At 41.4% G+C, this 26,228-nt stretch overlaps 1 protein-coding gene across 2 annotated transcripts in view; it reads left to right on the top strand.

The window, feature by feature from the left end:
* LOC143297768 (serine-protein kinase ATM-like) overlaps positions 1-26,228 on the top strand; it is a 113,926-nt gene that overhangs the window by 49,090 nt on the left and 38,608 nt on the right. For both annotated transcript variants that reach the window (XM_076610238.1, XM_076610239.1), the window contains exons 29-39: positions 2,727-2,935; positions 8,446-8,551; positions 10,328-10,564; positions 13,775-13,910; positions 15,929-16,175; positions 16,926-17,079; positions 18,359-18,547; positions 20,026-20,179; positions 20,942-21,038; positions 23,837-23,974; positions 25,990-26,196. In XM_076610238.1, coding sequence (XP_076466353.1) covers positions 2,727-2,935; positions 8,446-8,551; positions 10,328-10,564; positions 13,775-13,910; positions 15,929-16,175; positions 16,926-17,079; positions 18,359-18,547; positions 20,026-20,179; positions 20,942-21,038; positions 23,837-23,974; positions 25,990-26,196 — 1,874 coding nt within the window. The remainder of the gene's footprint in view (positions 1-2,726; positions 2,936-8,445; positions 8,552-10,327; positions 10,565-13,774; positions 13,911-15,928; positions 16,176-16,925; positions 17,080-18,358; positions 18,548-20,025; positions 20,180-20,941; positions 21,039-23,836; positions 23,975-25,989; positions 26,197-26,228) is intronic.

The raw sequence follows: 26,228 nt of genomic DNA, 5'->3' as shown, positions 1-26,228 counted from the left end.
CATTTACTTGAAAATTTGATAGTTAACTCATTCTGGACAAATAGTTTTCTCGCTTGCTTTTCCCTACAGACGACCCATTTGTTAGGGTTAGGAAAAACATCACAAAAAATACAAAACATAAAGTAACTGAATGAAACTCACTGTACTTGAACCACTGACCTCTTCACGTTGTGTGAATGCCCACCCCCCTCCCTCTTCACTGCTCTCAGAAGCTGAGTCACTGTCAGTACCTTATTGCTGGTAGCTGTCTTCACTGCAGATACTTTATTCAATGTCTTCATCATCCTCATTGATGTCGAAACCTTCAGTTTGAAGCATTTCAATCACTTCAGCAGTGGTAAAATCCGCTGTCATGATCTAGTTTGCTCCAAAAATTTCCACTTGTATCACCTGCGACACCATTTTCCATACGTATGCAGATTAGCTTATCGTGTGGGGTCCTGAACTCGCTGGCTCACTGTGGAGTGTGTTACGGAATTTCATGGAGAAGCTTTCCATTGACACATTCGCAGTGCCCAGTGTAGTTGTGATTGTTATGCTACCCCATGAGGAAAACGTGGAAAAAATTTAAATTGTTGAAACCGCTGTAGCATTCCGCCGTCTGGAATGCTACCTTACGTTAGGAACACTAGAGCATTCTGTTGTCCGGAGGGAGTTCAGATACCAGTGTATATATCCATCCTGTATAGTATTGGAGTGGGATGAAAAGAGTAGTGATAAAAGAATGGATTTTTTGACCCAGGGTGTGTCTTTTAGATGTAGATAGTACCTCCATTTCTCTTTTACTTCTTCCACTTTGTTCACCTGCAGTAAGTCTCCTTTCACTCTTCTTCAGATGCTTAAGTCAACTCTGTCACATACTCTATGTGTGTGTGTGTGTGTGGTGTGTGTACATATGTGTGTGTGTGTGTGTGTGTGTGCGTGCATGACAGAAACCTGACTGAATGACACAGGAAATGAATGCTCAGTATCTGAAGGCAGCTGTCAGTCGGCTGAACCCAGGTCTGCAGCCTGTTTTGCAAATGATACTGTGTTTGTAAAGTGCTTAGAGGTTGATCTCTTACCGAGGATAGGCACTATGATTATATCCATATCAGTCAATAAAGATATTACCGAAATTGAAAACGTTTTGGTAGTGTAGTTGTCTGCATGCTGTGTATGGTTTCTTCTTTTTCTTCTTCTGCGTTCACTCGTATGCACGCGAGTGGGCTTTTACGTGTATGACCGTTTTTACCCCGCCATGTAGGCAGCCATACTCCGTTTTCGGGGGTGTGCATGCTGGGTATGTTCTTGTTTCCATAACCCACCGAACGCTGACATGGATTACCGGATCTTTAACGTGCGTATTTGATCTTCTGCTTGCATATACACATGAAGGGGGTTCAGGCACTAGCAGGTCTGCACATATGTTGACCTGGGAAATCGTAAAAATCTCCACCCTCTACCCACCAGGCGCCGTCACCGTGATTCGAACCCGGGACCCACAGATTGACAGTCCAACGCTTTAACCACTCGGCTATTGCGCCCGTCGTGTACAGTTTCTGTTTCAAGGAAGTGTCAAAGCATGTGGACAGATGCTACATCACATCTACTGTGTTGTGTTGTGTACAGCTTCAGAAAGCATTTTGTGACCATCGTTCTGTGAACAACCCTGGAGTAAGTGCGGTTGGGTCTGTTCTTGACAAATCACAAATCCCTTCTACTTTGGTTTCTTTACACTTATCATTCATGCAAACACCGTAATAAGCTGTTCATGTTTTTAGCTCAGCATGAAAAACGCTTGTCTGTTTGGCAGCAGTGCAGTGCACAGCTTTTCTGAAGAAAAACTGAATCACAGGTTTGATGTGTCTGCCCACAGTATGGGTGGGAGTATTTCTGTTATATAGATTTCTGGCATTTTGGGGGATTGTTTTCTTTTGTTTTACTTTATGTCAGTATTAAGACATATTTCAGTTTGCAGCCCATGGACCTTAGCTGCAAACTTTACATTGTTACAAAAATCAGTTACTTCCACCTGTACCATAGCCCATAAAAGTACTAAAAGTAAACCATTTGAGGTCTAATGCTTGCGGTTGTCACAGTAGTTCACAGACAAACAGTTTTAAATAATAATGATAACGAAGCAGATTGCTCACACATCCCAGGCAGGGAGCTAGTGTCATTCACATAAAAAGACATACACATGCATGAATGCATGCTTCAAGCATGCTGTACAGGAACAAGTGTGCACACACAAACACACCCACTCACCCACATATGCATACACATGAACAGCAAAGAAGTCATCATTGTCAAAACATGAGCACATACTTCAAGTACACCATACACGAACAAGTGTGTGCACACACAAACACACCCACCCACACATGCACTCATGTGAACAGTGATGAAGTCAACTTTTTCCATACATGAGCACATGTTCCAAGTACACCATGCATGAACAAGTGTGTGTGCGCTCAAACACACCCACCCACACATGCACTCAAGTGAACAGCAATGAAATCAACATTTTCCATACATGAGCACATGCTTCAAGTACACTGTACACGAACAAGTGTGTGCGCACACAAACACACCCACCCTCCCACACATGCACACACATGAACAGCAATGAAGTCAACATTTTACAAGTACACCATATACTAACAAGTGTGTGCACACACAAACACACCCACCCACACACACACACACATGAACAGCGATGAAGTCCGCAGTTTCCTGTGCAGGACGGCTTGGAGCAAGTTCTGCTGGAGCTGTGCCTGATGCTGTGGCGGGAGCAGCGTGTGCATGAGCGGCTGCGATGCCTGCAGATGTTCTCCCTGTTTGTCACCATGATGCTGCAGGAGCTGGCAGCCACGCAGCTGGGAGGGGCCTGGGCGTTCGTTCTGCGTCGCGTCGTCACCACACTGTTGCAGCTGCTGAGGCCGCTGTGCGGGTAAGGGAATCTTAGTTAACTCATTCTACACCACAGCGACATGCCTGCTACAACGCCCCTGGACCAGCACTACATAAGACCACTGCTGAAAAAAAACCAGGGTGGTTCACTAAAACAGCGAAAATAGATGGAGAATTGTTGATTTAATCAGTCAGACAAAGCTTCATTTTCATGCTTCCGGATTCCATAAATGGTTCAGTTTAGAATGCCAACTGTACCAAGCAAGAATAAATGAAATTAGAATAGTGTGTTGGTACATGAATACTGGTACTTGGTCCACAGGGGAAGTAATCATGGTACGAGTTAACTTGTATCTGGAGTTGAAAGAGTTAACACTTGACTTTCAAACTGAGGATCCTGGGTTTGAATCGTGAAGGGACATGAACACTCTGGCGTGACAGGCTAATAGCTGAGTGGTTAACTCTCTCCGGACGAAGGAATGCTCACACATTATACACAAAACGTATTCGGATTCAGACGAAGGAATGGAATAGCATTCTTCGAAAGTAAAATTCCATCATGCGCTGTACACGTGATTTTGTGATTAGCCAAGCGGAGTGCACTATTCTGGGTCACTCCACAATCGAATGGTATGATTGGTCAGCCCTGCATGTGTGGCCCATCTCGCACACACGCTGACAAAGTCACTGACCGGTCGTCTGCTCGCGTACCAGCCTGTTAGCAAAGCGGGCTCTTCTCAGAATGTTGTGAAGCGAACAAGGCAGCGATGACAATGTTTTAGGGTTGCCGAAGTACTTGAAATGCTACGAACTGAAGGGTCAGACATTGAAGAGGTGGATGATGACAAAGAAGAAAGCGAATTTAATGCAGAAAGTGAGCATGGGTATGGTGATTCAGGGTGAAAAATTGGCAGTATTTTCTACATATGGCAAAACTGTAAAAATAAGATGAGAAATTTGATTATTTTATATGTACTAGCTCAACACGTAATAAACCAGTTCTGAAAGTTTCATTTTCTTACACAGTATTTTGTATTTTTTGTAATTTTTTTCCAAACCCTTACAAATGGGCCATCTGTGGGGAAAAGCAAGGGAGAAAACTTGTCGTCCCGAGCGAGTTAATGAAAGTGTTGGACTTTCTGTCTGAGGGTCGTGGCTTTGAATCCTGAGGGAATCAGAACACTTTGACGTGATGGATGTGCAACAGCTTATTTGTTAATTAAACTTCTTTAGTTGGACTTTCAATCTGAGAATCCCAGGATTGAATCCCAAGGGAATCAGAACACTTTGACGTGATGGGCTCAACAGCTGAGTGGTTAATTAACTCTTTCACCGCCATAGGCCACTTCAGTTGACATCAAGGGGTCATGTCAATAAAACCGTTTTTCACATTGTAACAAAGTTTGACAGCTGTAGCCAGTTTCCCATCAATAGAACAATGACTTACTTTGCCCCCTGACCTAGTCTGATGTGAATAAGTCCATTGTGTTGTTTTTACCTGAGCTGATGCTTGTGACCTAGAACATCATATCTAATTATGATATTTGGCTCTGGGGAGTGTTTTACACAATGAAACTTATCAGTGAAAGAGTTAAAGCATTGGACTTTCAATCTGAGTATCCTGGGTTTGAATCCTAAGGGAATTGGAACACTTTTACATGAGGGGCTCAACATCCGAGTCATTCGGATGAGATGATAAACCGAGGTCCCGTGTGCAGCATGCACTTAGCGCACGTAAAAGAACCCACGGCAACAAAAGGGTTGTTCCTGGCAAAATTCTGTAGAAAAATCCACTTCGACAGGAAAAACAACTCAAACTGCACGCAGGAAAAAATACAAAAAAATGGGTGGCACTGTAGTGTAGCGACGCGCTCTCCCTGGGGAGTGCAGCCCGAATTTCACACAGAGAAATCTCTTGTGATAAAAAGAAATACAAATACAAAGTGTTAGACTTTCAGTCTGAGTATTCTGTGTTTCAGTTGTTTTAGTCCTGAGGGAATCTTAAACTTTCTCGTGAAGGGCACTCAACAGCCAAGTGATAAATTAAAACATTGTGTTCACACACATGTAGGTTGTTTTTGTGTTTATGTATTGTCTGAAAATGGTTTAGTTTTCGCATCCATTGCCTTTGATGGGAGAAAGTTTGAAAACCTTTGAGATGAGGTAAATGGATACTTTATTTATAATAATAATAATAATAATAATAATGGATACTTATATAGCACACTATCCAGAAATCTGCTCTAGGTGCTTTACAAAAACGCTTTTGATAACATAAAACATTATATCTATGTTACATACACACACCAAAATGTGACCACACACACACACACGCACGCACGCACGCACGCACGCACGCGCACACACACACGCACGCACGCACGCACACACACACACTGCATACATACATTTTAACATACATGTGTATCTAGCAGCTACCCTAACAAATACGCACACATAGGCAGGCACAAACTTACATAAACACATGCACACACAATACACATTCATATACATGCATGTAGTTGTGGACCTGCCACAATTGAACTTATTGCTGAGGGAAAAGGTGAGTTTTGAGACGAGATTTAAAAGATGCGAGGGAATCAGAATGACGGAGGTTATCAGGGAGCTTGTTCCACGTCTTTGGCGATTGAAAAGAAAACGATCTGTGTCCATAGGTCTTACTTCTGACATGAGGTATCCTGAGAAGTCGAGTATCAGAGGAAGAACGGAGCTGGCGAGACGGGGTATAGATATGGATGAGTTCAGAAAGATACTTGGGGCCAGATCCGTTGACTGCAGAAAAGGTCAGAGTGGATAGCTTATAGTCTATTCGATCAGAAACAGGCAACCAGTGGAGAGACTGAAGGAGAGGAGAAACATGGTCAAATTTAGCAGCTCTGCAAATGAGTCTGGCAGCGTTATTCTGAATTCGTTGGAGTCTGTCTAACAGGTATTTGGGAAGGCCGGCCAAAAGAGAGTTGCAGTAATCCAATCTTGAGAGAACCAGAGAGCATACAAGTGTCTTGGTTGCATCGGTTGAGAGATAGTGGCGGATAGAGCTGATTCTACGCAGTTCCAAATAGGCAACTTTACAGGTATTCGAAATGTGCTGTTGGAAGGAAAGAGACTGGTCCAGGATTACACCAAGACTGCGAACAGAGGGAGAAAGTGAAACAGATGTGCTATTGATCAGAACAGAATCAGGAAAGGAAGGATGTTGACGAAACTTCTTTGGACAGGTTATCATCAATTCAGTCTTATCATCATTTAATTGCAGCTTGTTGAGAGTCATCCAGTCCTTTAGGCCAGCAATGCACTCCTGTGTTTGAGTCACCAGTGCATCAAATTCAGCTATGGAAGCCGACTGATAAAGTTGTGTGTCATCAGCAAAGCTCTCATGCGACATCGCATGATGACTGATGACATCCGACACAGGAGCCGCATACAGCACGAAAAGAACAGGACCTAGGACGGACCCTTGTGGGACACCATATTTCAAGGCAGATACTCTAGAGTATGTACCATTTACACACACTTTCTGTGTACGATCTGACAGGTAAGACGTGATCCATGCTAGTGCAGTGTCACGAATACCAAAGGAAGTTTTAAGTCTGTTCAAGAGGATAGAGTGGTCGATAGTGTCAAAAGCTGCTGACAAATCTAAGAGAGCGAGAACAGATATCTTATCCTCATCAAATCCCGAAAGCAAATCATTCACTATTCTAAGAAGGGCTGTTTCGCAACTATGACCACGTCTATAAGCTGACTGGTGGGAATTAAGTAAGCCATTCTGCTCCAGATGAGCTAAGAGCTGAGACAATATGATCTTTTCTAGCAGTTTTGATAAAAATGACAGATTAGAGACAGGTCGATAATTTTTCAAGCAATTATGATCCAAAGATGGTTTCTTGATGAGTGGACATACAATAGCAGACTTGAAGCTTTCAGGGAAACAACCAGACAGCAAGGAAGAATTGATGACATGAGTAATATGTGGCAGTAGAACATCAATACATTCAACCAACAAAGAAGACGGGACAGGGTCAAGCTCACAGGATTTCGGACAAGCGCTCAGACACACTTTCTTCACAAAATCTTCAGTAACCGGTTGGAAACAATGTAAAACAGGACCACTGTACACGCGTTCTTGAACGGGTGAAGAAGGAGACACAACAGAGTCAAGCTTCTCACGAATGCATGATATTTTGCCGGTGAAGAAGTCAGAAAACTTTTGAGGGAGTTCCTGCGCCGAAAATGTTGTAGGGAGAGGAGTGTTTTTCATTTTACCTAGTAGATTGTTCGTAGCGTTGAAAAGCTGTTTGGCTGTGGTGCATGCAAGTATTTTAGAAGAGTAGAACTTTGACTTTGCCCTGTCAACAATGTTTGTTACATTATTCCTGGCTGTCTGAAAAATGTCCCTACTGATGGTCAAACTAGTGGCGCGCCAGTGCCTCTCAGCTCTTCTTCTCTCCCGCTTGGCCTCCAACAGCTCTGGTCCCACGGTGTTGTACCAAGGCGACGGGGGACGATTGGAGATCAGGCGCCGAGTCGACGGGGCGTGCCTGTCGAGTGCAGCGCGTAGGACAGTGGATAGCTGGTCAGCAGTCGGCTCAAAAGGGATATTAGTCAGCAGGTCAGCTTTAAGTAAGTCTAAGTCAATTGAGGTCAGTGTGCGCACCTCCCTATACACACGGGGCGTGGGAGGTTTGGTGAGGTTCAGTTGACACGTCACACTGTGATGGTCGGAGGACAGGGTGTGATCGACGGTGGTAGACCTCAGGAGGCAGTCCTCATTTCTGTGCAACACCCAATCGACGATGTGACCACGATTGTGTGTAGGCTCGGTTACAGACTGGTTAAGATCGAACAAACTGACAATTTCAAGTAATTTAGAGGTATAAAGCTGTGTGGGTGAATCAAAATGAAAATTAAAGTCACCAACAATAAGTAGAGAGCCTGGTAAACTATTAGCGTATTCTAAGAAGTCCGGAAACTGTTCTATGAACATCGTATCAGAGAGTTTATTTTTCTTGTTTGGTGGCGGACGGTAGAGGCAGAACACATTGAGGTGGGAATGTGGCAGCGACAGTGAAAGCTGGGCCAGTTCGAATGAGGCATGGTTGAAGGGAAAGGCAGATGTGTACGTTGTGTATCACTGATTAAAGAAATTAAACTCTCTCTCACAACCAGATGTGGAGATTTTTCACTGGGACCTGAACAATAAGTATAAAATAGAAAAAGAAAGACATCTCACAAGAGTCAAAACAATCTGAATTCTACAGAGATTGTACCATTTCCAAAGACTTGTTTGACATAGCTTGTGATTTTTCATTTTTCTGTGTAACCTGTGCTGTTACCCAAGGAAATTGTGTCCCTGTGCTTGATAGTACATGTGACTGTCCTGCTGCCAACGTTGTTACTCATGTATGTGTATTGTAGATTTACAGTGCTCCTGCTGTATGAGTTACTGTATCTGTTGTCCACATTTTTGTCCTTTCTTGTGTACGCATTAAGAAATGAATTCATGAAAAAAAAAAAATCTGTGGGCAGGATGGAGATGGTAGCAGAGCCCTTTGGTTATCAAGAGGATATCGTCCTTGTTGGTTTGAATCTGATGAAACAAGTCTGCACAGCCATCATCGAGTGCTGTTACCAGGTAATGACATCTCCACAATGCTGCTTCTCTCTTCCATATGTTGCTGTCAGGTGTCTTGCAACTATAGTACAGATGTAATTATGGTTTAGAACTGCAGATGTAAGTATAGTACGTAGCTGCAAAGGTGATTGTAGTAAGGAGAGTGCAGAGCTACAGGGGTAATTATAATACACACACGTAATACATAATATATATAATACACGTGGAGTGATGGCTTAGAGGTAACGCGTCCGCCTAGGAAGTGAGAGAATCTGAGTGCGCTGGTTCGAATCATGGCTCAGCCACCGATATTTTCTCCCCGTCCACTAGACCTTGAGTGGTGGTCTGGACGCTAGTCATTCGGATGAGACGATAAACCGAGGTCCTGTGTGCAGCATGCACTTAGCACACGTAAAAGAACCCACGGCAACAAAAGGGTTGTTCCTGGCAAAATTCTGTAGAAAAATCCACTGCAATAGGAACAACAAATAAAACTGCATGCAGGAAAAAATACAAAAAAATGGGTGGCGCTGTAGTGTAGCGACGCGCTCTCCCTGGGGAGAGCAGCCCAAATTTCACACAGAGAAATCTGTTGTGATAAAAAGAAATACAAATACAGAACAGGAGAGACAAGTATAGCAGAGAGCTGAGGTCCCATGTGCAGCACGCACTTGGCACATTGAAATAGAACCCATGGCAACATAATTGTTGTCCTCTGGCAGAAGTGTGTCGAAGAAAGAAACTCACTCTGATAGGTACACAAATACATAAGCATGCACTCTTAGTAGGTGGTGTCCTAAGTACGTTAACACAGAACAGGCACCACTGAACACCACCAAAGTGACTCAGCAGCAGTGCAGGGTCTCCTCTGGTGTGTGGCCTCCTGGCGACCTAACATCGATGGCTCCCTGTGGACTGCCGACGCTGGAACTGCGACGGACGAACCCGGGTGTGGCCGTGTATTGGGGGAATCTAAATGAGCGGCGTGGGAGTAATGCCACTGAAACAGAGCAGATGATGGGGCAGCAAAAAAAAAAAAAAAAAAAAGCATGCACTCAGGACTTGACCAAGGATGTTCTGATATGCTGCTGGTCAGGCGTCTGCTAAGCAGATTTGTTTTGATTTTTTTGTTTTTTCAAGGGGTGGGGGTGGGGGATTTATATGTATTTGTCCAAACGCTCTGATGACTCCTCGAGAAACAAAATTTGGTGTTGTTCTGGGAGCTGGACAAACACACTCTGAAAGGTACGCAAATATATATACATGCACTTGGGGCCTAAGGACGATTGGATATGATGCTGGTCGGGCATCTGCCTACCAGATTTGGTTTGATTTTTTTTTTTTTTTTTTTTTTATTTGTATTTGTATTTCTTTTTATCACAACAGATTTCTCTGTGTGAAATTCGGTCTGCTCTCCCCAGGGGGAGAGCACGTCGCTATAATACAGCGTCACCCATTTTTTTGTATTTTTTCCTGCGTGCAGTTTTATTTGTTTTTCCTATTGAAATGGGTATTTTCTTCAGAATTTTGCCAGGAACAACCTTTTTGTTGCTGTGGGTTCTTTTATGTGCGCTAAGTGCATGCTGCACACGGGACTTCAGTTTATCATCTCATCCGAATGACTAGCGTCCAGACCACCACTCAAGGTCTAGTGCAGGGGGAGAAAATATCGGCGGCTGAGCCATGATTCGAACCAGTGCGCTCAGATTCGTTACCTCTAGGGTGTGGGGGAAATTACATGGATTTGTCCAAACATTCTGACGTCTGCTTGCAAAACTGAAAACGGTGCTGTTGCAGGAGCTGGACAAGTACCTGGGCAGCGTGGTTGATGTGGTCTCCCAGCTGGGCCGGCAGGGAGGGGAGGTGGGAGACACGGCCACGCAGCTTCTGCGCCATCTGCTGGTGGAGAAGGTGGACGTGGTTCACAGCGCCATCGTCTCCCTGGACCCCCTCCCGCAGCACCCGTCCTTCGCCACCCTCGCCAAACACTGTGACAGAATCCAGCGTAAAGCCGGGCACAATTCGTTCAGCAAGGTCAGCTTGCGTACATTTAAGTGTGACAACTCTGTTGGAAAGAGCCCATACCCCTCTTACCCCAAGGTCGCTCAGCACTAATCACCCCTGAAATCCCGTGCCAAGGCGAATAATCCTTGCGATTTTCGATAGTGGGTAATTATAAACATTGATTGAAAATATAATTACTTTCTTTTATTGCACATGTTTATTTTTCCTGCATGATACACATACAGTCAGCATAGGCGGCAGAACAATCACAAACCTACGTTTTGCCGACGACATTGATGGACTGGCTGGAAAAGAAGAAGAACTGGCAAGCCTGGTCAAACATCTAGACAAAGCCTCCACATCGTATGGAATGCAAATCAGTGCGGAGAAAACCAAACTGATGACTAACAACACCAACGGCATCAGCATTGACATCAAAGTCAACGACGAAAAGCTTAAAACAGTCCACAGCTTCAAATATCTGGGAGCAATCGTGTCAGATGAAGGATCTAAACCAGAAGTACTCTCGAGAATTGCCCAAACAACAACGGCACTCAACAAGCTGAACACCATCTGGAACAACAAAAACATCGCTCTCAGCTCAAAAATCATGCGTTCCCTGGTTATATCAATATTGCTCTACGCCTGCGAGACTTGGACCCTGACTGCAGACATCGAGAGAAGAATCCAAGCTGTCGAGATGAGATGCTTTCGTAGACTACTTGGCATCTCCTACAGAGACCACATCACTAACACGGAAGTGAAGAACAGAATCAAGCAAAGTATTGGACCCTACGAAGACCTTCTGTCCATAGTGAAAAAACGCAAACTTAGGTGGTATGGACACATCTCCCAATCATCTGGTCTTGCCAAAACGTTCCTGCAAGGCACCGTACAAGGAGGCAGAAGGAGAGGACGGCAGAAGAAGAGATGGGAAGACAACATCCGGGGGTGGACAGGCTTGACGCTCGGTGACGCCCTGAGGAAATCAGAAAACCGTGAAGAGTGGAGAGGGGTGGTGGCTAGGTCAGCAGCGGTGCCCCAACGGTCTGAACCCAGACTACGGGAGAGGTGAAGGTGATACACATAATAAAGTTGCAGAAGAATTTTTGTTTCCAGGCTCATGTTGCTTTGTATTTACACACAAAAAATGAATGTATCAAATTTGATGGTCAACTTTGAAAAAAATTCTTTTAAACACAGTATGATTTTCTTTTAAATAAGTTTATCTGGTCTGCAGTGACTTCTAACACATCTTTTTTAAAAATTCTTTTTCTTACTCAACTTGAATTCCAACAATGAACATGCTGATTTTTATGTTCTTTTCATTTTGAGGGATGGTGTGTTTTCCTATGATGGTCGGGAGAAAAATAACAGCAAACAAAAACTTACCTCACATGTATTTTCTCTATAATGAAAAGAAAAATATAATCCATTTAACTAGCAAAATCAGGAAGATTGTGCAGAATGTCAGTAAGTATCAGTGCAATCAACAACTGACAGTATCGATTCCGACGGTCTGGCGATCGAATTATGATTTCGGAGGTCCGGTGATCGATTCACGATTTCGGATGTCGGGTGATCGATTCACACACAAGTACCAACTACACTCTCCATATCTGTAAAACTCAGTCAGTGGATGTCTAGGTCACTCAGTACGATCGACTTTTACAAAATTCTCACGCAGAAATCATCTTCAGAATAGTCATTCGGATTACGCTACTATGATCGGCAGTCATCGAACTCATCTTGCAACTTTGAAACTTCAAAACTTTGGCAAAACTTAACCAAATCACTAGTACATTCCATTGAACTAGCACATTCAGGAAGATCGCTGCAGAACGCCAATAAATATCAGTGAAATCAAAACTAACTCATTGACAGTATTGATTTCGGAGGTCTGGTGTTTGATCCTTGATTTCAGAGGTCCGGCGATCAATTCACATTCAAGTGACCAACTTCACTCTCATTGTCGGTAAAACTCAGTCAGTTGATATCTAGGTCACACAGTTCAGTCGATTTTTACAAGATTCTCATGCAAAAATCATTAAAATAGTTTAAAGTCATCTTCAGAATCGGTGTTCAGATTACGCTAAAGCTCTCGGCAATCATCAAACTCATCTTGCAACTTTAAAAATTCACAACTTTGTCAAAATTCAAGCAAATCGGATTCTGAAAAGTGCAAAATGCATGGCAGGAAGTGCCGAAAATGAGGCTGTGAATCTCGCAAGAGTCTTGTTTATGTAATCAACAATAGCTGCATCCATAGTAAGCACGTGTTTAGACAAGGGTACCGGGCGGGTGTGGGTGTTATAATGCAAGCCGACATTGGGCGAGTTGGGGGTATAAGGGTTAAAGGTTAAGTTTCAGGGCTTTGGTCTTGTGGTTGCTGTTGTTGTTGTTGTTGTTTTTTTTTATAGGAGCCAGCTTTTTTTTTATGTGGTGGTGGTCTTTTAAACTTGTTTGGGTGTAATCTGTAAAAAGGTGGAAAAAGAAAAAAAACCACCACCACCAAAGAAGAAGGCATGTTGATGCGCCAAATAAAAAAAGAAAAAAAAAGTGCTCCATGATCTGCATGCACCAGAGGTGGAACACCCCCACCCCCAATACCCACTCTCCAAAAAAACCAACAACAAACAAAGAAAGAAACAAACTTGTTTGGGTGTTCGAATTACAAATTTTTTGACAAGATTTGTTGTAGGAGCCTGGTGGTCTTTTAAGATTGTTTGGCCGTTTGGATTACAAATTATTTGACAAGGTATAGTTTGTAGGAGCCTGCCTTTTTTATGTGGTAGTGGTCTTTTAGATTGATAATTTTTGCATTGATAATTGAAGTATTAGAAAAGATAACAAAAATACGTAGAGGTTTGGTGTTTAAAGTTGTAAAAGAAAACGCCACCACAAAAACAGTGGAATCTGTGGTAAGTTTAAAAGGCTTGTAACTGTCCAGAAAAAGGAATGCACATGGCAAATTTTAACAGAGACCCCTATCAGGTTATTCAATATGGGATGTTTTTGTTGTTGTGATCTCTTCTTCGTTTTTCTTCTTCATTCATGGGTTGTAACTCCTTGTGGGGTTTTACGTGTATGACCGTTTTTACCTCCACCATGTAGGCTGCCATACTCTATGTTCGGGGGGTGGGGTGGGGGGGGAGTTGTTGTAATAAGAATGTTGTCAGAATTTGTTGTTACCTGTGATGATAATAATGTTCATGGTGTATGGTTTGTCTGTCTGCACAGTTGGTCGACCAGGTGATGAACGTGTCAAAAAACGCGAGTCAGCCGCCACAGAGCTTTGCCAGAACCCTTCAGCTGCTGACCCAAGCCATTGATGCTGACGGGCAGCAGTTCACCAACATGATGAGTGATAGTCAAGGTATGACACAGTGAACTTCTTCTTCTGCTTTCGTGGGCTGCAACTCCCACGTTCACTCGTTTGGAAACGAGTGGTCGTTTACGTGTATGACCGTTTTTACCCCGCCATGTAGGCAGCCATACTCCGTTTTCAGGGATGGCACAATGAACGATGTGTTTGCATGGCAATTTATTTTGAGGTGTGTATGTGTACGTATGCATGTATGGTCTATTTGTTGGTGGATTTATAAGTCTCTTTTACCTATTTTCCTCTACAACCTATCAAGAAAAAAAACAACATTTAAGTACACATACTCTACTGTGACCCACCAGTGCAGACTCCGGCAGGGGTTTGAAGCCTGCACCAATGGGTCACGTTAAGTATGTTAGATAAACGTAATTTTAATTTTAGGAAGAAAATTTCCTTTTGGACCAAAAGCTCCGCTTATTTCATTGTGTTTGTGTTTATGGTTTATGTACCGCGTTAGTTATGCTTTTGTGAATATAACTTTTATATTTTCAACCTCAGTCAAATCTGTAACACATTCATATTCTCTCTCAGTAAATTGTTATAGTTCTTATATTCTCTGCCAGTAAATTGTTAAAGTATTTGTATTCTATCTGTGAATTGTTGCAGTTAAGTATTCATATTCTTTCTCTGTGTCTTTTTTGCTCTTTTTTTTTTTCAATAACAGATGTGGTGTAGCTTATATGGGTCAGTCTACAGGCTTCGACATCTTGGAACTAAAATTAATCATATCCTCTCTAGTAAACTGTGTAAGTAAAGTATTGTTACAGTATTGATATTCTCTCTCAGTGAATTCTTACAGTTAAATATTCATGTTCTCTTTCAGCGAATTGCTGCCTTTAACCCTTTCACCACCAAACTCACATTTATGCACAAGCTAGGTAGAGGACACATGTCACTGAAGGATGACCAGATCATGGGTCTGCTATCCATGAACCTACTGCTCTTAATTTTGGTGGTAGGTCAGGCCGTATTTTCTACACATCGCAAGAGGAATCCACAGCTATTCTTAGACGCCATCTTTTCTATGTTTATATCATACGGGGATTTGCACTCTAAATTGACTGGCGATGAAAGGGTTAAGTATTCATATTCTCTCTCAGTGAATCGTTACAAAAAAGTATTCACATTCTTTCTGTGTAAATTGTTTATATGCTTTCGTTTGTTTGACTGAAACTATAGATCGTTCTCTCCCCCAAACCGTCGTTATGTGTGTGTGTGTGTGTGGATGTGTCTGTGTGAGGGTTGGGGTGCTGGGGTGAGGTGAGAGATGTTTGTGAGTCGTAAGTGTTGTTACTCTGTAAATATTAATTTTTGAGAGCCTGTATCTGGATATTTTATGTGGGGTGAGGTGAAAGAGCTGTATGAGTCGTAATTTCACTGAGTTTTGAATCGTAACATTTTACTATTTGTATTTTGTATTTGTATTTCTTTTTATCACAACAGATTTCTCTGTGTGAAATTCAGGCTGCTCTCCCCAGGGAGAGCGCGTCGCTACACTACAGTGCCACCCTTTTTTTTTTCTTTTTTTTTTCCTGCATGCAGTTTTATTTGTTGTTCCTATCGAAGTGGATTTTTCTACAGAATTTTGCCAGGAACAACCTTTTTGTTGCTGTGGGTTCTTTTACGTGCGCTAAGAGCATGCTGCACATGGGACCTCGGTTTATCGTCTCAGCCGAATGACTAGCGTCCAGACCACCACTCAAGGTCTAGTGGAGGGGGAGAAAATATCGGCGGCCGAGCCGTGATTTGAACCAGCGCACTCAGATTCTCTCGCTTCCTAGGCGGATGCGTTACCTCTAGGCCATCACTCCACTATGGGAGTGAGTTGAGAGAGCCGTGTGAGTTGTGAGTAATGTTGCACTGTTTTTAACGGGTTAGCAAGTTGTATCAAAAATTAACAAAAAATTTTTTTTTAATTTTTCATGATAGGTGTATTGTTAAAAGTGCATAGAGTCGCAGGGTAACCGCTGTACAAATGTACATTATTATTATTATTATAAATATTGAAGGTTCGAAACGAGCGAGTCAGGTGATCTGTGAGCTGTTACGACTGACACAGTCTCCCATGACGGTGGTGGCGGGGGAAGCAGGACGTTGTCTTGGCGCCATCGGTCCCCTCTGTCTTAAAACGGCGTCTCTGCCCCGCCCCCAGCTCTCGTCAGGCCTCAGTCTGGCGCTGTCGGTGTATGAGGGAAGTCCCTCTGAGAAGTACTGCTACGTTTTCCACAGCCTGCATCAGTATCTTGTTGATCCGAGGTGAGGGATGTGTGTGTGTGTGTGCTGTGTTTGTATTGTGTGGAATTGTTAGTTTGTGTGTGGGGTGTTTTGTGTGTCTGTGTGTTGTGTGGAATTGTTTAGTTTGCGTGTGTCGTGTTTTGTGTGTTGTGTGGAATTGTTTAGTTTGTGTGTGCCATGTTTTGTGTGTCTGTGTGTTGTGTGGAATTGTTTAGTTTGCGTGTGCCATGTTTGGTGTGTTGTGTGGAATTGTTAAGTTTATGCATGCAGGTAAGTGTGTGTCTGTTGTGTGGAGTTGTTAGTTTATATGGATGTATGATTGTGTTGTGTGGAATTTTTAGCTTGTGCATGTGTGTGAGGTTTCGGGGGGTGGGGGGTATTGTGTAAGACCATTAGATTCATGTGTTGAAATTGGCACATGGGATGTGTTCAGAAGTATGGGTGTGTGTGTTAATTTGCTGGCATGTGAATTCATAGATAGATTTAGAAAAAGGTTTAGCTTGTAAAGGTAATTTACTCTAATTTGTGTGGTTGTATTTGTGTAAAATAACTTTGACGTATATGTGAAAGCTTGAAAGTATCTCTCTATGTATATCAATATACATATATATCTTTTTTTTCTTTTTTTTAAAAAATTTACGCTTTGTATATTTATGTATAAAGCTATATGAAGTGTGTGAAGTCGTGTGTGAGAGCAGGATAATGCCGTTGAAACAGTGTGAAGAGAAAAAAAACAAAAACAAAACCAAACCTAGGTGTGGTTTGTCACAGCATGGAGGTGGTGCAGACAGTGAGTGTGACACTGAAGAAGCTCTTGGCCACCACAGCGGGCGTCCAGTTCAGCACAGACTACAAGGACAAGCTGGCCAACAGGGACTACCTCTTCCAGTACCTCCATCCCTTCAGAGCCAGCCGCCACTCCAAGGTGAATCTTGTTTTTGAAGCGTTTGATTGGCTAAGAGCGGACCGGGCAAGACAGGTCGTCTTTTCACTGTTAGCCACGCGAAATTTGGCCAAGCAGAGCAAACCGGTAGGCCTAGTTTGCATCAGTTTGACATGGTAAGTATCATCAAACATGGAGTATAATACAAACTCCTCCTTTTCGTTTCTTTGTGTGTGGGTGTGTGGGGGGGCTGAGTGTGTGCGTTTGTGTGTGTGTGTGTATGTATGTGCATGCATGTGTGTGTGTGCTTGTATGTCTGCAGCTTGTGTGTGTGTGTGTGTGTGTGTTTGTGTGCATTTGTCTCTGTGTGTGTGTATGTGTGTGTCTACACCATATGTTTTCTTGTACATGCATGTGTACATTTGTGCAAATTCATTTATATGTGTGTGTGTGTGTGCTTGGGTATGTATTGTTAGATGGTTGTGGGTTTATCGTGTGTGTGTGTGCATGCATGTATTTGTGTGAGAGTGGTGTGTGTGTGTGTGTGTGTGTTCATGTGTGTATATACTGTATGTGTGTGTGTACATGTGTGTTTAGTTGTAAGATGGTTGTTGGTTGTATTCTTGTATTGTGATTGTGCATGTGTGTTCATACGCATGTGTGTGTGCATATGTGTGTGTTTTCAGCAGATGTTAGTTCTCTGCCTCTCTGCAGATATCCACTGCCTTCTTAAACCATATATCTTTATATTTGCGTGTTTGTACACATATGTGCTTTCATATGTGTGTGTTTTTCGCAGACATTTAAGTTCTCTGCCTCTCTGCAGATATCCACCGTCTTCCTAAACCATATATCTTTATATTTGCATACAGACCGTCTTTTTATACCATATATTTGTATTTGTATTTCTTTTTATCACAACTGATTTCTCTGTGTGAAATTCAGGCTGCTCTCCCCAGGGAGGGCACATCGCTACACTACAGCGCCACCCATTTTTTTTTGGTATTTTTTCCTGTGTGCAATTTTTATTTGTTTTTCCTATCAAAGTGGATTTTTCTACAGAATTTTGCCAGGAACAACTCTTTTGTTGCCGTGGGTTCTTTCACGTGTGCTAAGTGCATGCTGCACACTGGACCTCTGTTTATCGTCTCATCCGAATGACTAGCGTCCAGACCACCACTCAAGGTCTAGTGGAGGGGGAGAAAATATCGGCGGCTGAGCCATGATTCAAACCAGCACGCTCAGATTCTCTCGCTTCCTAGGCAGACGCGTTACCTCTAGGCCATCACTCCACTCCATATATGTTCATATTTGCATACAGACTCCCCCCTCATCAGGAAAAGATGGCAGCCTGCAGCAGTTCCACGATCAGCTCAGCAGTCAGATGGTGTGGGAAGGGGAGGACGGTGACCATGCTGGCTGGATCAGAGCTCTGTGTGTGGCCTTGCTGCAGAGTGGGGCTGTTGCTGACTCCATCCTCTCCCTGCTGCAGCCAGTGTGTCTGTTGAAGGTGGGGATGTCTGTGGTATTTGTATTTGTATTCCTTTTTATCACAACAGATTTCTCTGTGTGAAATTCGGGCTGCTCTCCCCAGGGAGAACGCGTCGCTACACTACAGCGCCACCCATTTTTTTGTATTTTTTCCTGCGTGCAGTTTTATTTGTTTTTCCTGTCGTAGAAGATGGATGAATGAATGATATGGATACTTATATATATAGTGCCTGTCCTCGGTCAGAGACCAAGCTCTAAACGCTTTACAAACTTAGGGTCATTTGCACAACAGGCTGCCTACCTGGGTAGAGCCGATTGACGGCTGCCATTGGGCGCTCATCATTTGTTTCGTGTGTCATTCAGTCAGATTTCAGGCATGCACACATACACACTCAGACAGACTTTTAACCTCCTTCTCTATTTTCTCGGCACTTAATATTAATATATATAATTATATATTAATCAGGCAATATTTTCTCTCCCATTTATTATTCTGAAAAAAAGAAGAAGATATTTTCAGTTCATGGTAATGGGGCAAAGAGTGGTTCCTTTCATGCTTGCTGTGTTGCTGGAGAACAGGTTTTAAATGATTGGAAAAATAAGTGAAGCAAAGGGAGAGAGAGAAAAATATTAGAGAACAACAAGTACTGTTGCCTTCACTGAGACGAAAGCACACGATCTCAAGTCGTTGCTACTTAGTGCTGGACAAATTTCAGGTAGTGGTGGCTTGAATTTTTGTGCCTGTCTCACACAAAGTAGAAGTTGTTGTTTGTTGTTTATATTTTATAAATAATTTTGTATGATGAGTACTGTTTTGAACAAGATTCTTTTTTTCTTTTTTTTTCTTTTTCGTTTGTGTGCTGCGACTCCCAAGTTCACTTGTATGCATGAGTGAGCTTTTACGTGTATGACTGTTCTAACTCGCCATGTAGGCAGCCATATGCTGGTTTGTTGTTGTTTTTTTTGGGGGGGGGGGGGGGGAACAAGATTCAGTTCAATTCAAAAGAATTTATTGTCTGCTTCACACACTTAAGATTTTCTTTCAGCACATCCAAATGCTCATCAACAACAGATAAGAAAGCATAATGAAAACAAATAAGTAAATGGCACACCCTTCCCCTGATCACTACACACATACCACTCATTATGTAAAAGGAAACATTCAGTAAGAAAATATAACACTTTAAGACAAGTGAAATACTGAATGAATAAGGTGCACACCCTTCCCTGATGGCTATGCATATATATATATATATATATATATATATATATATATATATATCAGTCATCATGCAAAAGGAGCCATACGATAAGATGATTTGGACAATTATTTTTGTGTTCATGGTTTTGTTCAAGAATGATTTTTAACCAGAATTTCAGATGTTTACTGTTTTGAACAAGATGATTTGAAACATTTTTTTTTTGTGTGTGTGTTCATAGTTTTTGTTCAGTGGATGACTTTTAACAAATATTTCTATGGTTGCTGTTTTGGTCAAGACGGAGTTTTGTGAGATGCTTCTGCCATACCTGGTGCATGAAATCCTGTCCGGCGAAGTCGCTGAACACAAGACGCTCCTGTCACAGAGAATTGCTGGGTTCTTCCGAACCCACTGTGATTTGTCGGCGTCCAACAGTGCGAGACTGACTCCAGGTGAGTTTTGACATTTTCTCTTTGAAATGACATAGTTTTGTTGATTATTATTTTGATATATTTTGTTTCGCTGGTATGTCCACATTGTTTATATATTGATATATTTTTTTAAAGCAGTTGTGGTATTGTGTATATGGTTCAGCCTACTCACTTTTCCACATTGAAATTGATACTGAAATTCCTCTTTTTTTTGTTTTTTTTTGCTTTAACTCATTCTACCCCAGGTACGAGATAACTCGGACCATGATTACTTCCTCTGTGGACCAGGTACAAGTATTCTCGTACCAACACACAATTCTAATTTCATTCATTCTTGCTTGGTACAGTTGGCATTCTTAACTGAACCGTTTACGGATTCCAGAAGCATGAAAACAAAGCTTTGTTCAACGAATTAAATCAACAATTTTCCATCTTTTATCGGCGCTTTAATGAACCACCCTGTTTTTTTCTGCAGTGGTCTCATGTAGTGCTGGTCCAGCAGGAATGTAGCTGTGGGGTAAAATGAGTTAAAGCTGAAATTTATAGTTTTTCAATGTATGGCTTCAGTATTGAGTTATTTTTGGGAAATTGTTGTGTTCAAAAGAGGAAAAATCAGAATCCAGTTACACTAATTTTATCTGTTCTATTATTTCTTTATCCTTCAAAAAGCTTGATGAATGCTTTTTAAAAAAAATTCTCCTTTCCTTCCCTCCTCCTTTGTTTACTATTGTTTGTGTTTTACAGTATTATTTTAACAGTTTTATTAATGCCCTGTGTCTCCAGAGAAGCAGCCCAAGTCTGTATGCATGAACAAGGAATCTGTGCTGGCAATGCTGCGAGTTGTTACGTATCTCCGCACACAGAAAAGGCCTGAGAAGAGGTGAGTCTTTCTGTGGATTGCTTCAGTGTGCAGTATGGGGAGTGAATGTGTTAAATGATGTATGCAGTGCGTTGAATTTGTGCTTGACTATATATGTATGCATATGTATGTGTACACAAATACTTGCAAGTGTGTAAATGTGTATTTTGTGTGTGTACGTATGTGTGTGTGTGTTTGTGTGCGCGTCTGTATGTGTGTGTTTGTGTGCGCCTGTGTGTGCGTTTGTGTGGAGGGCAGCTGTTATGTAAATATGTATGTTAGAATATATGTATGCATTGTGTGTGTGTGTGTGTGTGCGTGTGTGTAGTTTGTTAGTCACATTTTGGTGTGTGTGCATACCATCGATGTAATGTGTTATGTAAGCAAAAGTGTTTTGTAAAGCACCTAGAGCAGATGTCTGGATTGTGTGCTATATAAGTATCGTTTTATTATTATCATTATATTTAATTCATGTTTTTTTCAGTCATGCTTTCCATGTTGATTGCTTGTCCATTTTGTGGTGATTCACCTGGCCAAATTTCTCTTAACTTGAGATTATAAAGCTATTATTATCATATCTGCTTATTTTATCTTTATCTCATCTTTGCCTTTTTCTCCTTTTATTATTATTATTATTATTATGAACATTTACGCCTAATCTTGAAAATAAGCCCTAGGCGTTTACAAATAGAACACATATGAAAATATCAAAAAGGAAAAATTGAACTCAAGATACCAAACATCATTGAAAATTATTCATCACTCCCACACCCACACACACCCACAACACACACAAGCACATGTGCACGCACACACACATCATAGCACACAATCGTAAATAGTAAACAATCAAAAATACTACCAACAAATTCTGAAACTATCAAAATTCACTCAGTCACTGATAGCCATTTTAGTTCATTCTGGAAAGGGATGAGCTGTTAATTAATCAGGAGGGGAAAAGGTGTGTCTTCAGACTGGATTTGAAAGATTGCAGTGAAGATGAGTGATGGAGAGGCTGAGGAAGTTGATTCCAAATGAAAGGGGGCTTGGAATGAAAAACTGCATTGGCCATACGTTTTGGTTCGAGCAGGGGGGATCCTAAGCATACGGTGTGTCAGAAGAAGAGCGGAGTTGGCGTGAGGGTATGTAAGGATGAATGAGATCAGAAAGATACTGTGGACCAGAAGCCTCAACGGACTTGAAACAAAGAGAGATGACTTTGTAAAAAATTCTTTCTTGTACCGGGAGCCAGTGTAAAGCATGAAGGAGAGGTGAGACGTGATCAAATTTACAGGAAGGAAAGACAAGGCAAGCAGCATAGTTCTGGACTTTCTGAAGCCCAGCATTGAGGTAGCTGGGTGAACCAACAAGTAGGGATTTTTTTTTTTTTTTTTTTTTTTTTTTTTTTGAGGAGAAATCAGTGGGTGCCTATAAGTTCTGCAAATGAGCAGGATAGTTTCAGCATCCCTGGAAGGTTTGGTTGTTGTTGGTTTTTTTTTTTTTTTTTTTTTTTTTTTTTTTTGTTTGTTTTTTTTGTCTTTTGTATCTTTTTTTTTTTTTTGTTCCTTCCATCGTCATTTTTCTCCTTTCTGTTGTCTTTTTTTTTTTCCTCATGTTTTTAATCTGTCTTCTACCCAATGGCATGTTCAAACACTTAAAAGACCATGCAACATATATTACACATACATGATGGCTTCACACAAAATCATACTCCCTGAAAGGGAAGCATGGTATACATACACACACACACACACACACGCCCTCTCACTCTGTCTCTGCGTCTCCTTTACTCACTCAGTCCCCTCCCTCTCCACAAGCTCTACACCTAAGTGCAATAATATGTATGTGCACACTGAATAACAAGTAGGGAATTAACAACAATTCTGTATTTGCAGGATAGGGAGAGCCAGAGAAGAGGTTGGGGTTTGTGTGTTTGTAATGAAATGTCACTGTAGTTTGGTTAGTGTTTGTAATGAAATGTCACTGTAGTTTGGTTAGTGTTTGTAATGAAATGTCACTGTAGTTTGGTTAGTGTTTGTAATGAAATGTCACTGTAGTTTGGTTAGTGTTTGTAATGAAATGTCAATGAAATGTCACTGTAGTTTGGTTAGTGTTTGTAATGAAATGTCAATGAAATGTCACTGTAGTTTGGTTAGTGTTTGTAATGAAATGTCAATGAAATGTCACTGTAGTTTGGTTAGTGTTTGTAATGAAATGTCACTGTAGTTTGGTTAGTGTTTGTAATGAAATGTCAATGTAGTTTGGTTAGTGTTTGTAATGAAATGTCAATGTAGTTTGGTTAATTCCATTTTTAGTTTTTGAAATCCCTTCATCTATGCCGTTTCACGCAGCCATAGATTAACTCTCTCCATACGAACAGCGAAAGAGACGACGTTAACAGCGTTTCAGCCCAATTACTATCATCAAAATATTGCCAGCGGAAGGCTCTTATACTGAAGAGGTGAATGTTGACAAAGAATACCACAGTTCTGACGACGGAAGCTAAAGGTTGGGTCATTCAGACACCCACTGGACATCCGAGGGGTCTGTGTAGAGGAGAAGAGAGGACTGGCCGTACTGAGTGAGTTAAGAGTTCTGTAGCTGCATTTTCAGTTTCACTAGATCATAATTGGACACGTGCATCTTATTTTATGATTTTTTTTTTCATTTTTCTTATATAAGGCCCATGTAGAAAAAAAAATATTTTGATCTTGGTAAGCATTACCCAGATCTCTCATAAATGTACGTTTTGGATTTTTAATGTTAAAGCTGATGTATTTGGTAGCAGTTGAGAATGTCCATCGTTTCAATGTATGCAGACCGAAGCACATAGTGACTGCTTGGGACAACAACTTCTGGCTGGATCTCGATTACCTTGACGTGGCCTGGGCGGCACACAACTGCGCTGCTCACTTCTCCGCCCTCCTCTTTGCTGAAATCTGGTGGGACGCCCACAGGTACGGAGAAAGTCATGTTTGTTTCCAGTATGAAAGGGGTGTGTGTGTGTGTGTGTGCCATCACCTGTTGTGTACACTGTACCAGTGATGCTGAAGGTGTTTTAGTGTACAGAACTGATATGATGCTCTGTGTTTTAGTGTTTGGAACTGATACTGTGTAGTGTGATACTATGTTGTGTGTTGTTGGTTTTTTTTTGTGTACAGAAGTGATACTGTGTTGTGTGTTTTAGTGTACAGACCTGATACGATGCTGTGTGTTTTAGTGTATGGAACTGATACTGTGTAGTGTGATACTGTGTTGTGGGTTGGGTTTTTTTTTGGTGTACAGAAGTGATACTGTGTTGTGTGTTTTAGTGTACGGAAATAATACTGTGTAGTTTGTTTTAGTGTACGGGAATAATACTGTGTAGTGTGTTATAGTGTATGGAACATCTACTTTGTTGTGTGTTTTAGTGTAGGGAACTGATACTGTGTTGTGTGTTTTAGTGTAGGGAACTGATACTGTGTTGTGTGTTTTAGTGTAGGGAACTGATACTGTGTAGTGTGTTTTAGTGTATGGAACTGATACTGTGTAGTGTGTTTTAGTGTACAGAAATGATACTGTGTAGTGTGCTTTAGTGTACGGAACTGATATGTGTTGTGTGTTTTAGTGTTCAGAACTGATACTGTGTAGTGTGTTTTAGTGTACAGAAATGATACTGTGTAGTGTGTTTTAGTGTACAGAACTGATACTATATAGTGTGTTTTAGTGTACAGAACTGATATATGTTGTGTGTTTTAGTGTACAGAAATGATACTGTGTAGTGTGCTTTAGTGTGTGGAAATGATACTGTGTAGTGTTTTTTAGTGTACAGAAATGATACTGTGTAGTGTGTTTTAGTGTACAGAAATGATACTGTGTAGTGTGTTTTAGTGTACAGAAATGATACTGTGTAGTGTGTTTTAGTGTACAGAAATGATACCGTGTAGTGTGCTTTAGTGTACGGAACTGAAACTGTGTTGTGTATTTTAGTGCGCAGGACTGATATGTTGTTGTATGTTTTAATGTACATAACCAATACAATTTTCTGTATTTCAGTGTACAGAAGTAATATTGTCTTGTGTGTTTCGTTGTACAGAACTGATGAGTGTGCTTAAGTGTTCAGAACTGATACTCTGTTGTCTGTTTTTGTTTACAGAACTTCGTTGTTACTGTAATGTGACCGTTTCAAACTAAAAAAAACTTGTTGATAACAGGGTTCATATTCTGGATCAGAATAAGTGATGAGATTTTGGGTGCTAAATGCACTGAAAAATTCATTGTTATATACTATGGTCATCATTTATCATTTGATCATGATCACTCGTCGCTAATTTGTTCATGAACTTTAATTCCATGTGATATTATTAAAAACTTAAGTCTTGTGCTAGGCATATGCACTGTGTCTATTTCTGCACAGTTACCACAGATATTGGCTTGATGTTTTTTTCTCTCTCTCTCTCTCTCTCTCTCTCGGCAATTGAATTGCCCTCTGGGTAGAAGTGGTGTTGAAGATGAGTTACACTTTATTTTATGTTGTACTGCATTAAGTAAATTAAGAGAACATTATATTCCATGAAAGTATTTTAAGTTTCCAAATCAGTTTCGGCAAAGTCTGTTGATGGCATCTAATAAAGAAAGCATTGTAAAGAATTTATCCATTTACTTAACATAAAGCATTTAAGTTAAGATCAATTATGATATCATAATTCCTTTGATGATTGCTTCACTTGTGCGCTTGCATGTTTAATAATGTTGTATACTGCACCCCTTCATGAGGGGCAATGGCCTATATGAATAAAATAGCCTCCCTTCCCTGCCTCTTCCCTGTCTTCAGTTTCTCCAGTTTTAGAGTTATGAATGCATGAGAATGACTGGTGCGAAAGCGCTTTGATTTGTCTATGCACAAGATTCAGCGTTATATAAATACCATTATTATTATTATTAATATTATTATTATTATAAATCATCCGAATCCGAATCCGAATCTCTCCAGGCAATCTGACCAGTCCACACAGAACTCTGGTCACTCTGAGTCAAGTTCCTCCACTCCCAGCAGTCAGACCTCTACAGCGTTCTCAGAGAGTTCCTCTGATGACCGTGGAGGGCTCCAGACGCTGCTTCGAGAAGCCCTGCGCTGTATCGGTGATCCAGACGCAGTGTATGGGTGTGGGGTGGGCTCTCTTCCAGACCCCGCATCCAGGTAAGTCTTTGTGTTCTGTTTGTGCCGTGCAG

The sequence above is a fragment of the Babylonia areolata genome, chromosome 23 (genome assembly GCF_041734735.1).
Source record: "Babylonia areolata isolate BAREFJ2019XMU chromosome 23, ASM4173473v1, whole genome shotgun sequence".
NCBI classification, from domain to species: domain Eukaryota; kingdom Metazoa; phylum Mollusca; class Gastropoda; order Neogastropoda; family Buccinidae; genus Babylonia; species Babylonia areolata.
The sequence above is the reverse complement of the archived record's forward strand: the minus strand, read 5'-3'. Positions and strand labels throughout refer to the sequence as shown.